Below are 13,793 nucleotides of genomic sequence, written 5' to 3'. Positions count from 1 at the left end.
TACAAACTATTCAAGAATTTTAACCAAAATATTCATCTGTTTGGAAATCAGTTGGGAAACTATTGCAAAAGTCAAAACAAGAGACGGTCCAGGTTTAGCTTGTATTTTACTGCTGGCAATAATGGTGAGAAGTGAACTATTACCAAAGCTATTTAAGAGGAAAAGATGTCAGGATTTAGTGACTGTAGGGTATTGTGAGAAGTCATAGGCATGTAGATGGGAACAGAAGCCATGTCTTTGTCTGAGACTGCCTAGGACTGGACCTTGAGTACATCGAAGACTTAAGGTTGAGTGAAGGGAAAGGCTCTGGAATAGGAGAAGGAGCAGCCAGAAGATAGAAAGAAAACCAGGAGACGACTGTCACAAAAGAGAAAGGAGAAAATTTTCAAGACCAAAGGATGGTCAATCAGTGGTGTGAAATTACTCTGAGAGGCCAAGAATACATAAGAAATGAAAATTTCCCATGGCACTAGCAAATATTTTAAATGTGTGTGCAAGGAGAAGCCAGAAACAATAATATACATTGTATGATTCTGTTCATACAAAGTTCAAAACTAGGCAAAACTGGTCTTTCACCTTAGAAGTCAGGAAGTAGTTTTTCTTCAAAAGGATAGTAAACAGAAGAGAGTATGAACGTGCCTTCTGGTTTCTGGTAGTATGCTGATTCTTGGCCTGGGTGGGTTATATAGGTGTGCTCACTCTCTGAAAGCTAATCAAGCTATACCATTACAATTTATGCACTTTTCTGTATGTATGTTACACTAGAATGTGAAATACCCACAATCAGAGAACAAGCCTGGAATCTGCAAAAAAAGGCATATTCCTTTGATCTAGTAATTCTACCTCTCGAAATGTATCCTACTAGTGTAATAGCAAGTATGCATATATTTATACAGAAGGCGTTCTCTAAAGCATTGTTTGTAAAAATTAAAAAATACACTAAGTATTTTAAGTAACTCATTGGTTCAGTATAGTACAACCATTCAGTGGAACTCTCCAGAAAACCAGAAAGCTCTGATTGCTTTGAAAACTATGGAAAAGATGTACATGATGATAGTGAGTTCAAAGAGATGTAAAGAAAGTTATAGAAAGTGTTTCTTCTATTTAAAATTCCATTGTGAAGGTAAAGAAAAAGTAAGCAAATAGGTAAAAAGCTGCCTAATGGTTTTTAGTGGGAATGGGGGAGCCCTTGGTATATGTATTAGCAAGTACTTCATGGTGCAGCCATGGCTAGTTTTTGATGATGAAATGAATCAATACAGGTAACACACTCCTGGGATGTGTACTTGTCTTGTACACTCTGGATGGGTGTTGACTTATGTTTTGCAAGCATCTGTGTATTTTAGCAACAATGGGTATTCACTGTGCCTAAAACCCACTAAAGGGAAATAGAGAGGAACAATTGAAAATTCAGTCTGCTCAAATTTTGGGAGCAAGAAAAGGCAGTGCAATTCTGGGGGGACATTTACACACCCTCAAAACAGAGTCTAATCTAATATTGTGAGTTTTGATTCTGTTCATTTTGCGTTTTTCATCACTAATTTTTGTTTGGTCATTTGAATCTTGAGAAAGAACGTGAAATAACTGAATTTAATTTCCTTAAGTTGTCCATGATCATACAAAAAGTTTTATATCCATTGTCCCTAACCTCAGCAAACATTAGGGGCAGAAAAACAATAAAATGAAAGTAAAACACAGCAGATAGAATAACATAGGGTCAACTACAAAGGTGATTTCATCCTTCTAGTCTAGGACGTTCACATTGAAATTATTTCAGTGCAGAAAATGAGACTAGTAGAGGTACAAAACACAGATGGAAGGGTTTTTTTTCCTATCAGTATAGCTATAATTAGCAACTGAGTTCCCTTTTCCCAAGTTTCTTAAAACCAGAATTTCTTAAACTCTAAGACAGAAATCTTGGCTACAACAGAAAACCCAACTGTTGACAGTTCTCTGCTTTTTCTGATCGTGGCTCTTACTGCACCTGAGGAGTGAGACAAAAAGGGGAAGGCAGCCACTCCAGCCTCCCCTCTTCCCTTTTCTCCTCCTGTCTCAGCAGTGCTGGCTGGTGTCCTCTATGTTCCCAGTCCTGTACTATTTTTGTTCACTTCTTGAGTGAACTTTTTTTCATTTCCAGTTTCTGCCCTTATGATTTAAAATATTATGACTAAGAATAGCTAACACCTGGGTATTCCTCATACCAATTGATGTGCAGCTCTGTCTTCCACTAACAAATTTACGTATTTCCAAGGTAAAATATGCTCTAGGTTTTAAACGCTGTTAAAAGGCATTGCTTGTAATAGGGATTATCAGACGTTCAGTTAGTATCATGTACTTATTTCAGAGAACACTAGATGTCAGATTTTAGTTCTAGATTGTTTTCCAATGAGCGAGCCATTGAACTTTCATAGTTGTTTCAATAGAATTTTTGCTGCATTTTACACTATTTCCTAGCAGGTACCCGGGGCTACACAGTTTATTTTAGGGTTTTATATGGAAAATAAATACATAAGAATATCAATATAAATTCTGAAAAAACAAGGTAAAAGAACATTACTCCCCTAATATTAAAATATACTATGATTATGTAATTTAAAATGTAGCAATGGTACATGATTGTTCAGAACGATAAGGAAAAAAAGGTCCAGAAATAACAAGTACCTAGGAGAATTTAAACTAAGATCAAAATGGCATTTCAAATCACTGCGGTAAACATGGAATTTATACAAATGTCATTGAAACAATGGCAATAGCAATTTGAAGATAAGTAAAAAAAAAAATTAGATGCATACCTCATACCTATGCTAAAATAGACTCCAAAATGATCCAAGATATAAATTTGTACTTTAAAAAGAGTCATACAAATACCAGAGGAAAACATGGTTTACTTCCTTTATAACCTGAACATGAGAAAAACTTTTTCAAATTCAGAGCTAATAAAAAATGTTAAGTTTGATAAATATGTGCATGTGTGTGTGTGTATGCACATGTGCATGTGTGTGATTTCTTAATAGCAAAATGCCATATCTAGAGTCAAAATACCGATGACAAACTAGGAGAAACTATTTGCAACTTATATCTCAAAGAGCTGTTTTATGTAAAGTATAAAGAGCCCTGAAAATTCAGAGGAAAAAAATACTCAAACCCAATAGAAAAATGGGCAAGATACATGATTAGTTCACAAAAAAACAAAATGTCCTTTAAATATATGAAAAGATGCTTAACTTTACTCCAAAGAAAAATGCCATCAGAGTATTATGTGGTACCATTTCTCACCTATCAGACTGGCAAAAATAAAAAGTATTCAAACACAAGATAGATGAAGGTGTGGAAAGCAGGCATTCTCATACATTTGTAGTGGGACTAGAAAATGTTACAGCTCCAGTGAGGGGAACTCTTTGTGATATCTAAAAATATACATATGCATTTATTTAAGCAATTATGCTTCTAAGAATTTATACTGAAGATTCCTCCATAAATATAAAACAAATATTTACACAGAGTTATTCTTTCTGATATTACTTGTAATAGCAAACTTTTGGAAACAACCTAAATTACCATCCTTAAGAGTCTAGTTAATGAATTACAGTTCCAATACAGCTGCAAAATGGAACAGTTACAGTAGTAAGGAAGTCCTGTATGATACAATTTAGAGTAATTTCTGTGGCATATTTTTAAGTAAGAAATAAAAAAGACTAGGTAACAAGAGATATGGAAGAAAAAAGTGAGTAAAGTAATGTATCTCACCATAGATCTCTGTTTATTTTTGCAAACAAAAAGGCAAATTAAACAAGAAACTAGTTTTTTTAAAGTGACCCAAAAGTAGTGGAGATAGAAAATGGACATAAGTCTTCTTTGACTCTATCCCATTTGTATAGTTTTTACTTTCTAACAACATATGAACCTGGGAATAAAAACTTAATATCTATTCCCTAGGTCTGTTGACTGAAAAGGCCTACAAATAACAATACCCAGTGACTATTCCTCCTACTCCAAAACAACGAACATTCCTAATATTCAAATCTTCATTTCTCAATACATTTCAGGGAAAATGACTCCTTGAGAAAGCGGATTCCAGGTCTGGCAATGAAAGAACGTCTTGGGCAAGAAAGTAAACAAATGCTCAAACACTAAATGTGGTCATGGCAAAAGAAAACATTTGGTGTAACAAACCTCCTACTTGCCAAATGTGCTATCAAATATAATAGCATAAATGATAACAATAATGCTAATGGATTATAACACAGATTTTTAAAAATACCCCAGTCCACAATGATATGAAAAGGGGGAGGGAGAGGCAAAAGTCTGTTATAGAAGGGTACCTACTAGGAATGCAGAAGGAATAACAAAATTAGAAAATTACCATTTTGCAATAACCAATTTAATAAGGAATTCAGGGAATGATCACCAATGGATGGTAAAGTCAGTGAATGAATGGCTGTTGGGAAACAAGATAATAATGTACGGTCAATTTCCCATCCCACAGATTACTGAGTTGTAAAAGGTAAAAATGTAACTTTAGAATGGAGACGTCTAGCCATCAGCATCTTAGCCAAGTGATCACATTCAGTATGAGCAATAGTGGAACAACTTAACCCTATGTGCCTTTTGATATGATGCAATGGAAAGTGTTAACACATCACCCATGTAGACATCCTCCCAAAACTATTTAACCTGAATCTAATCACAATAAAACAATCACAAAAATCCAATATGTGGAACATGCTATCAGACAATTCGCCTGCACTCTTTAAAAAAGTCAATGTCATGGGAAAAAAAAGAAAAGTTACGAGTGCTTCATCTTAGATTATAAGAGACTAAAGAAATCTAGCCAACTGCAACTCATGAACCTTTGTTGAATTCTGAATTGGGGAATAAAATCTAAAATAACACATTTTTGGGACCATATCAAGTTATTCCTAGTGAATTACATATAAGGTGTGTGTGTGTATATATATGTGTGTGTGTGTATAGAAAGAGTGAAATAAAATATAAAATGTTAGCATTAGTGTATCCAGGTGAAGGGTACAGAAGCTGTATATTATACTATCCTTTTAACCATTTTTATGGTTGAATCAAAATTAGTGGTGAAAAGTGGCAGTTTACAGGCAGTTCAAAGATTTAATGTAAAATTGTATCTTTTAAATATTACTTTATTCCCACTTTTCTTTGATTAAGGATTTCTTCATATTTTTGTTGGTAAGCCCATGACTAATAATTTTTAATAAATATTGAATATGATATCAAAAACCTTAAAACCAGACATAGGAGACAATGTAGGTCAGCAAAAGAAGGAAACCTGAGAGGCAAAGAATGCAGAAGTAGAAACAAAGAAGTTTCGGGGAGGAAAGAAAGAGGAAGTAGGGCTCCTAAGATAAAAACTTAAAGATAAATATGGTAGCAATAGAAAGCTGATTAATTCAACAGTGGTTTCAGACACTGTTCTGAGTGTGGGAGATATAGCAGTGATAGTTACATTACAGTAAATGAAATAAATAAAAATCCCTGTCTTCGTTCATTCTGTGGAATGAATAGGAATTGGTAGAACTATGTAGCTGACACTGTTCTAGGGACTTTACATGTATTAACTCAATCCCAACAACCACCCTGTGGGAATGGTACTGTTCTTACCCCACTTTTCAGATAAGAAAACTAGGGCAAAGAAAGGATAAGTATGCTGCCTAGTGTCATGTAGTTAATATAGGGCAGAGAAAGGAATTAAATCCAGAAGTCTGGTTCCACCTCTCACACTTAAATTCTGCAGTGTATCACATTAAAAAGGAAGGAATTGCATAAAAGACAAAAAAAAAAAAAGGAGAAAGTGAAGAAAAATGGTAGAAGAGACACAAAGCATGATCAGACAAAAGGATAGCTTTCAGGAGTATTAAACCGAATGACGGCTAAATTCCATGTCTTTCCTACCACATTTATGGTATTGAAAATAAGAAAATAAACTAAGGTTATCCTTAATTTAAGAGTTGAGTTGGGGGGCATGAGGGAAGTAGAGATAGGCAGTGGGGTTACTAATGATCAGCTCAACCTCCAATATTATTTTGTCCAAGCTTTGCCCTTTAGGGGTGAATTATGAAGTATGTAGATAAAGAGATAAAGAAGGGTTATTATGAACACTTTCTTTGAGCTCATAGACATTCCAGATCAACTTGTTTGCAAACTTGTTAAACAAGAAATTCAATATTTTCTACCCAATTTTTGTTTTGTTCATATAACATAGCACATAACAGCTAGACACTGGGGAATGAAGTTGCTCTGGATGTGAAATATTACTGAGGACTTCCACGGCTGTCATGCCCCTAACCTAATCACGTGTAAGTTGATTAACAAAATAATGTAGTGGGAAGAAAACTTCCCCTTTAAAAAGTTTTATTGTAACTTAATCAAGATTGGGTATTAAGATCATGAACTTCAGTTTACTAATCCAATTGATTATTTTATTTGAAATAGTTAATACATATTAATGCACCCATGTTGAGTCAAGGCTTAAATTATATCTGGACTAACCCTGTGTTGCTGCTAAATAGGTCAACTTTGTTTATGCTCAAGATGGATGTAGGTTAAAGAACATGGGTTTTTTTTTAATATCATTATTAAGTGCTAACTTAATCATTAATGATGCAATTTCCTGTTTAATAAGTTGCTTACTCATACTCAGTGAGCGAGCCTGGTCTTATATCCTGATCTCTGACAGGAGAGGATGATATGAATACACTTCAAAACTTTGGGTAATACAGGCAGCTGACATTGAATTGCAATTTTAAATCTCATGTAAGCAGTAACTAGAGTGCTACATGAGTCATCTCTTGCAACCAGTTAATTGGCAAACCTAATGTTCTTTGTCTTTTAACCCCAAATTTCAAAGTACCTGGCTAACATCATTTAGGGGTTGCCATATCTCTATGAAGAAAAAAATGCAATGTGTTTCAATGTTTCATTTAAAATATATATATGGCAAGTTGATCTCAGAGCTATCTACTACTTAAGCCTCTTTTTTCTTCTCCCAGGAACACATACACTGGTCATTCCAAATTTAAGATGAGAAATTTTTAAAAGTTTACCTCAATATTCATTTTATCTCAGGCCACTGGATCAAGCTGCTTGATATTCAGAGAATTGCCACACTCCTACTCATTCTTTTTTTCCCCCAATTTATAACTACCAACATATTAGCATCTCTATGCCAAGATGATGCGTCTCATTTCCCAGCTCCTGGCCTTGACTTCTGCATCTTTCCCTGAAGAGCTCATTAAAAACTTTGTTTTGGGTCAACCATGAACTTTAAAAAATTACACTAAAAGAATATTTTTCAAGCCTTATAGTTTTTCAAAGTGTTACCAGAGGAATTGTTTCATTTGACCTCCACAACAACCCTGGAAACAAGCAGGACCTTGAGGATGAGAACATAGGTTTGGAGACACTGGAAGACTTGTGCAGGATAATACGGCCCATCAAAACCTCTTGATTCAGTCCAGTGTTGATTTTCTTTGCACAAAGTTCTCTAAGTCATAAGAAAGCCTAGTTGTCAAAGGAAATATGATTAAAACTCTTTTAAAAGACTTGTAGTTTTTAAGATCCATCCATAATCAGGCTGGATTTTATTTCTACAGAATAACCTCACCCTGTTCTCACACCTGTGCTTTGTGTTCCTTTAGGCAGCTCTGCTCCATGTGTTGTCTTGATGCTCAGATCATAGCAGAGACAGCCGCCCTGATTGGAGGCATGACCCCAATAGACATATGAATTTGAGGATCAACAGTGTACAGGTTGCAGTTGAAGTAATGGGAATGGATAAAATCAAGAAGAGTATTTTAGACATGTGGGAAGAGAAATGTCAAGGACAAAACCATTCTCTACATAAGTCTTCATGCTGACCATTGCACCATTGTTCATGTTGCTTTATCCAGAATACCTATTTGTCACAACCATACTGAAATTCTGTTTATAATACTTGGTGTGGTAGACATTAGTGAGATCTTTTTTTTAACTCTTCTTAACAACACCCTGAATTCTCTTTGGATTATTAGCTCTCTCTATTGTACAGTTTTGTTAGGTGGAAAGACCAGCTGTTTGCTTCTCCATTGTAGAAACCAAAGAGTTCCCTAAAGGCTTCTTTGACTATATCTTTCCTTTTACTGTCCTGCGTTGTTTCAGGAGGTAAGCCTGGATACTATTGAGTGGGAATTTGACTCCTGCGTAAGTGCCACAGGACAAGGGTGAGTTGTTCTTTCACCCAGCAATGAAATCTGTTCCAACTTCCTATCCCTCTGCAACAGCTCTTCCCATTTTAAAGTCTGGTGTTCCTGCTTTCCCAACAAACCTGTGAGCTTCTAATATCCTTAGGATAAAGTCTATTTTCCTTAAATTACTTACAGTTGGTATAGCAGTCAGCTTGGGTTGCCATAACAAAATACCACAGATGAGTGGCTTGACTGCAGAAATCTATTTTCTCACAGTTCTGGAGGCTGAAAGGCTGAGACCGAGATCCTGCGTGGTCAGGTTGTGACTAGAGCTCTTTTCCTGCACTGGATGACGGCTATCTCACTATGTTCTCACATGGAAGAGAGAAGGGTACCTCTCTTCCTTATAGGCTATAGTCCTATTGGATTAGGGCCCCACATTATGGCATCATTTAACTTTAGTTACCTCCTAAAGACCCTCCCTCTTGATACAGACACACTGGGGGTTAGGCCTGTAAGTGGAGGGTAAGCCTTCTAAGGCAGAGGTACTAGAGTAACAGAGAGATCCTATGTCATTACTCTCTAAAATGACCTCTGATTCTAATAGACAAAATGAGAGGGCCGGGTCCCTGGAAGACTGGGCTATTAATGACAGGCTTCTTTTGACCTTACCAGGGCACAGTGTCTGTATCACACTTCAGGTCCCAGGGATACAAATCATTTTACTACACCTCACTGGCTACATATTTGCAAGTGTAGTAGGCAATTTAGAGAGGAAGTATACGGGTTCACTGCAGCACCCCTTATCAGCCTTTTAGGCACTTTGAGATATTAGAGCACAACAGACACCACTTCCCTGGAGGCAAGTTGCCTGTTTCTGTTATATATTCTTTTTAGGCTTTGCAGTTTAATTTATTCTGCATTTCCTGTTAATGTTCTTGCATGCATTAGTGCACTACTTCTTGACATCTAGAAATTCAGGTGCTATATGATCAGGGAATTTCTCATTTCCCAGCAAATAGGTTTTTCCCATTCCACATTTCCAATCTAAGCCTTCACCCAATCCCCCAATGGCAAGAAAATGACTTGAAAGCAGTAAATCTGGTTTCATTACATTTTCCTTGGAATACAGATACCATCACTGGAATTCTCCTAGTATTCCTGCAAGGAAAATAAAGTGTTCTTATTGCCACTTGAAAGCAGAAAAAAAACACAAATGCCTAAAGCTTATCTATGTAGATTTTTGATAATGTTTCTCATAGCTGTCCAGGGACCACTAGCATTGGAATTAGTGAGGATCTTGCTAAAAAACCATATTCTAAGCATTAACCCAAGCCTTCAAGAACAAAATCCTTGAGAATAGGGTAAGGCATTAACCTTCATGTGATTTTTATTTACATTACAGTTAATTTATCTCTTACTTCTGGACAGAGGAGTGGTTGTATGTTACTGCATACATGTCTTGCCAATGGGTTTCAACCCTGGGAAAGCTCACTATGGATTCAATGTGACCAAAGAAATGACAGTAGAACATTCTTCGGGGTGAAAGTGTTATACCCAACTTTATTTCCATAGTGGCAGGTGGATCACTACAATCCCGATTACTCAGAGCGAGTCTGCATGCAGCAAGCTGGTCTCTGCCTCTGGGCCCCTCTATCTGCACAGCTGTTCTGCATAGCCGTCCTCTGGGCCTCTCTGCACAGTCATCCCACACAACCGTCCTCTGGGCCTCTGTCCTCGGCACTGCCACAACTCTAGCCTCTGCTCTGCTCTCTGGCAGCCTTGCAGCCATGCCACCGAGCACTGGCAGGGCTCTTTATATAGAATCAATAATGACATATTGCCCACACCTGTGTAGCGAGCTAGCCAACCAGGGCCAGGTGAGAATCCTGGCCACAGGAACCTTCATTTTATCCACAATACATAAAATGAAAACTTGAAGAGGACAAGTAACTGGGCTTGTTCTCCCAGATGTCCCCATCACCTAGAACAGTGGCTGACAATGACTGAGTGGCACACACTCAGTAATTACTAGTTAAGTAAACGAATAGAAAACAACATGAAGTCATCAGCTGAGATAGGAAAGTAGTTTAAAATAGGAGGAAGCATTTAAACATGTTAGAATCCTGGCTTCACTGTTTATTGGGGCTTGACTTTGGGCAAATACTTCATCTCCCAGTTCTTCAAAGTTCTCAGGGCAACTATAGTAACAGTACTTCTTCCTTAGTTTGTTATGAAGAATAAATGAGTTTAAATATATAGAGTTCTTACAACACTTCTTGTCTAAAATACTCAAAAACTATATGATTTAACAGCAACCAGCCCAAGGTCAGGCATCTGATCAGCCAGATCTGACCCAGATTTTCTCACTTCTGGAACTATTTTTTTTTTAATGAGTTGGCAGACATCCGAAGTGCCTGTCTTTCCCAAACATCCCAAACAATTAGTTTTCACCATACTAATTGGTCCTTCATTTATAGGCAGAAATTTCCACCAATGCAGTTTTTCTGATGTAGACATTGCAGTAATTTTTTTCTAAAAGAAAACAACATTTTCTGATAAAACAAACACCTGTTGCCAAGGATGAACTGGAAACAAAGCTCCCCTTTTTCTATTAACTGGTCTTCCCTATTAATCTCAGGCAAAGGTTAATGTGTCAGAGGGTCTGACAATGAGTAGATTCCAAAAGTCTAGAGATGTGTATTTTTTTAACCTCTGAACGTTAATGAGAAGGGCATTAGGCAGTGAAGGCAGAAACTTAAAAACAACACGAATATAGAATTTTAAAACCTGAAGTCGTTCATTTAGCCATTTGTTTTTGCTTGTTCTGTTTGACCAAAGGCATCAAGTCCCTTCCTGGCATAAGCATTGATTATAACCGAAATAAAGGCAGGGATGCCACTGTCCTACAGATCCTGGCATCCCAGAGGAAGAACAGCAAACAAACCAAGAGTAGGTTTTCAAAGATTTCAACTTTTCCAGCTGGATCCCTTGATCTGCCTTCAATAATACTGGCAGCTTGGTGGGGGGTGGATTCGGAGTGGACAACAACGAAACCCTTTTTTGAAGAAATAAGTACATCAGATAATTTTTTTAAAAAAAACTTCCTTGTTTCTTCACTTTGAAGGGCGTCCTTGTTAAGAAGACGTAATTTGGGGCCTTTCCCGGGGGGCGCAGCGCGTGAATGTCTTTTGCGCCTCTGCGCTGGAGGAAAACGGCAGGTGGCAACTAGGCTGGAACTGACACAGAAGAGCGGATAGAATAAAAAATTCGAGTACGGCGGTCGGGCTGGAGGGGAGCGGCGGGGAGGAGGGATGGGGGATGCCAGGCTTCTGGCTTCGGAGGGACGGAGAGCCGCGAGGTGGGCGGGGCGGAGAAGGGCGGCGGGGGAGGAGGCGGGGTCGCCCCGGGGGGGCGGGAGGCCGGCCGCGAGCCCACACCTGGGCCGGCGGGGCCCGCGCGCCCAGATCCGCTGCGGATGAATGGCCCTGCTGCCTGGTTGGGGGCCCCGGGGCCCCGAGCCCCGTACCTCGCGGACGCCCCTCGCCGCCTGGCGCGCGCCGGGTCCCTCCCGGGCGAGGTGGAGCGCGGGGCGCCCCCGGGCCCGGGCGCTCGGAGTCCCGCAGCGGCGGCGAGCGGAAGCCGGGGGGGCGCCCACGAGCACCGCGGGGCCACCGAGAGCCTGGACTGCGAGTCCTGGGTCAGAGAGAAAGTGCTCTTCCTTCTGCACCCCGAGAGGTGGTCGGGGACTCAAGGGGACCCCGCGCGGGGAGAGGCGGCCGGTGGAGAGGACTTCTTCCCGGCGGGCGGAGACGACCTGGAGCCGGACTGCCCCTCTCTCTTTCCGAGAGAAAGGCGAATTTCTGGCAGCCGTGTAGACGCCCCCTTCGGAGCCCCTGAACGGGACCCCGCATCCGCACCCAAATCCGTGCTCGTGCGCGTCGTGGACTACGAGGTGACCCAAGAAGTCCTGCGGAGCGCGTGGACGAAGGGCCGCATGACCACACGGACGGAGGAGCACACCGTGACCGCCATCACTTTTCGCACCAGCAGGGAGTGAGGCAGCCTGTGGGGCGCAGGGACCCCTGGAGAGCCCCGGGCTCACCTGGCAGGGAGAGGAGCACAACGCCGCGGAGACAGGATGGTTTCACGGTCCCCAGGGAACTGATTCCTGAGGCGGTTTAACTGGAAAGAGGAGCCCGAGGAATCTTCGGGCTGGTGGGGAGTGAGCGATGCTCCTTAAGAAAACGCTCTTCGGGGAATCCCAGCCTGCGATATACCAACAGCAAGGAACTTTTAAGAGCCTGGGGCAGGGCTTCTGGGAGACAGATGGCACCCAATACAGATTGCAGAACTGTAAGCAACATTATACCTCTTTTATCGTAAACACTGTGTTGGTCTAGGACCTAAGTCACTCCGAAGAGAAGAAAAGGTATTTTAAAATCAGCAGAATGTGAAAGATTTGAAATAATGTGTTGTTAATTCTCACTTTGCACAACCTCTCAGTTCATCTCTTTTCTGCCCCCTCCCTTTCTCTTTAAGACCTAAGAACAGAAGTGAAGTTTGAGGTCTGCAAGTCTGCAAAGGGGGTAGGAATGGATGGAAAGAGAGCCTAGTTGAGAAAGTAACAGAAAGGGGGAAAAATTTTTAAACGCAAGTAAAATCTCCTTTTACTCTCTCCTGGTGTGCACATTTTTCTCCCCCCATCCTCCCACCTCACATTTAAGTATTAGGAAGAAAAGAGCTAGGAAAAAAAAAGGGAGAACAGAAGGCAGCCTTGAAAGTGAAATGCCATTTAAAGGGGTTTACCCCGACATACCTAATTGAGTCCAGTGAAAACGCCTCCCATCTGAAATTTTTAACCATTTTACTGTTTAAAATACTGCCGATAAATCTGATCTAACGGTAAATAATGTATACTCTGTCATAAAATGACTGTCTCTCTTATTCTTGTCCATAGTTCCTTATTAGTAACATTTGTAGTCAAGACTGGATTGAAAATATTTATCTCTTGGTGCTGTTGAAAAAAAAAATACTTCTGGTGCCATTGAAAGAACTCATTTTATTTTACTACTTCTTTGTTATTAAACACCATCTTTAATTCTTTAGTAGTGTGTCCTGGTTTGAAGGTCTGTGGGGACCAAAGCATTCATTCTCTCTAGAGATGAACTTGACTTTAGGCACTGCTAAAGGAGTATTTGGTTACTGCAAGAATCAACACAGCAAGTGGGACTCTTTGCCCCTTATTTTCAGTTTAGAGCTTGAAACACCCTCCCATACCTGATCCACCTCTTGCTTCCTTCTGGACAAGATAGGTAAGTCATGTCCCTATTTTACAGATGAGCCAACCTAGGCTTAAGGGTCATGGGGCTTGCATGGTCACACAGCTAGTGATTGCATATGTTTACCAAGTAAATAAGAAGATAATCACATCCCTTGGAAGGTCTGGCATTGGCCTTTAGAGCGACTTCTAGGGAGTCAAAGGATGACTGGGCACCCTGGGTTTTCTGACTCATCATGTACGTGAAAAGTGCTGGAATCACTGGAATGTCACTGATGTTCTGCAAGGCCTTTTGCCTGGAGAATCACTACTAGCAGTTC

At 39.8% G+C, this 13,793-nt stretch overlaps 1 protein-coding gene across 6 annotated transcripts in view; it reads left to right on the top strand.

Moving 5' to 3' along the window:
- The first annotated feature begins 11,614 nt into the window (after positions 1-11,614).
- C16H6orf141 (chromosome 16 C6orf141 homolog) overlaps positions 11,615-13,793 on the top strand; it is a 38,557-nt gene continuing 36,378 nt past the window's right edge. For 4 of the 6 annotated variants that reach the window (XM_073225081.1, XM_073225080.1, XM_073225079.1 and 1 more), the window contains exon 1: positions 11,615-12,624. In XM_073225081.1, the coding sequence (XP_073081182.1) occupies positions 11,671-12,252 (582 nt within the window). In that variant the 5' untranslated portion in view covers positions 11,615-11,670 and the 3' untranslated portion in view covers positions 12,253-12,624. The remainder of the gene's footprint in view (positions 12,625-13,793) is intronic. The other 2 variants (XM_073225082.1, XM_037002987.2) reach the window with 1 other exon arrangement.

The sequence above is a fragment of the Manis javanica genome, chromosome 16 (assembly GCF_040802235.1).
Source record: "Manis javanica isolate MJ-LG chromosome 16, MJ_LKY, whole genome shotgun sequence".
Classification (NCBI taxonomy): Eukaryota; Metazoa; Chordata; class Mammalia; order Pholidota; family Manidae; genus Manis; species Manis javanica.
This window is presented reverse-complemented; position numbering and strand designations above follow the sequence as displayed.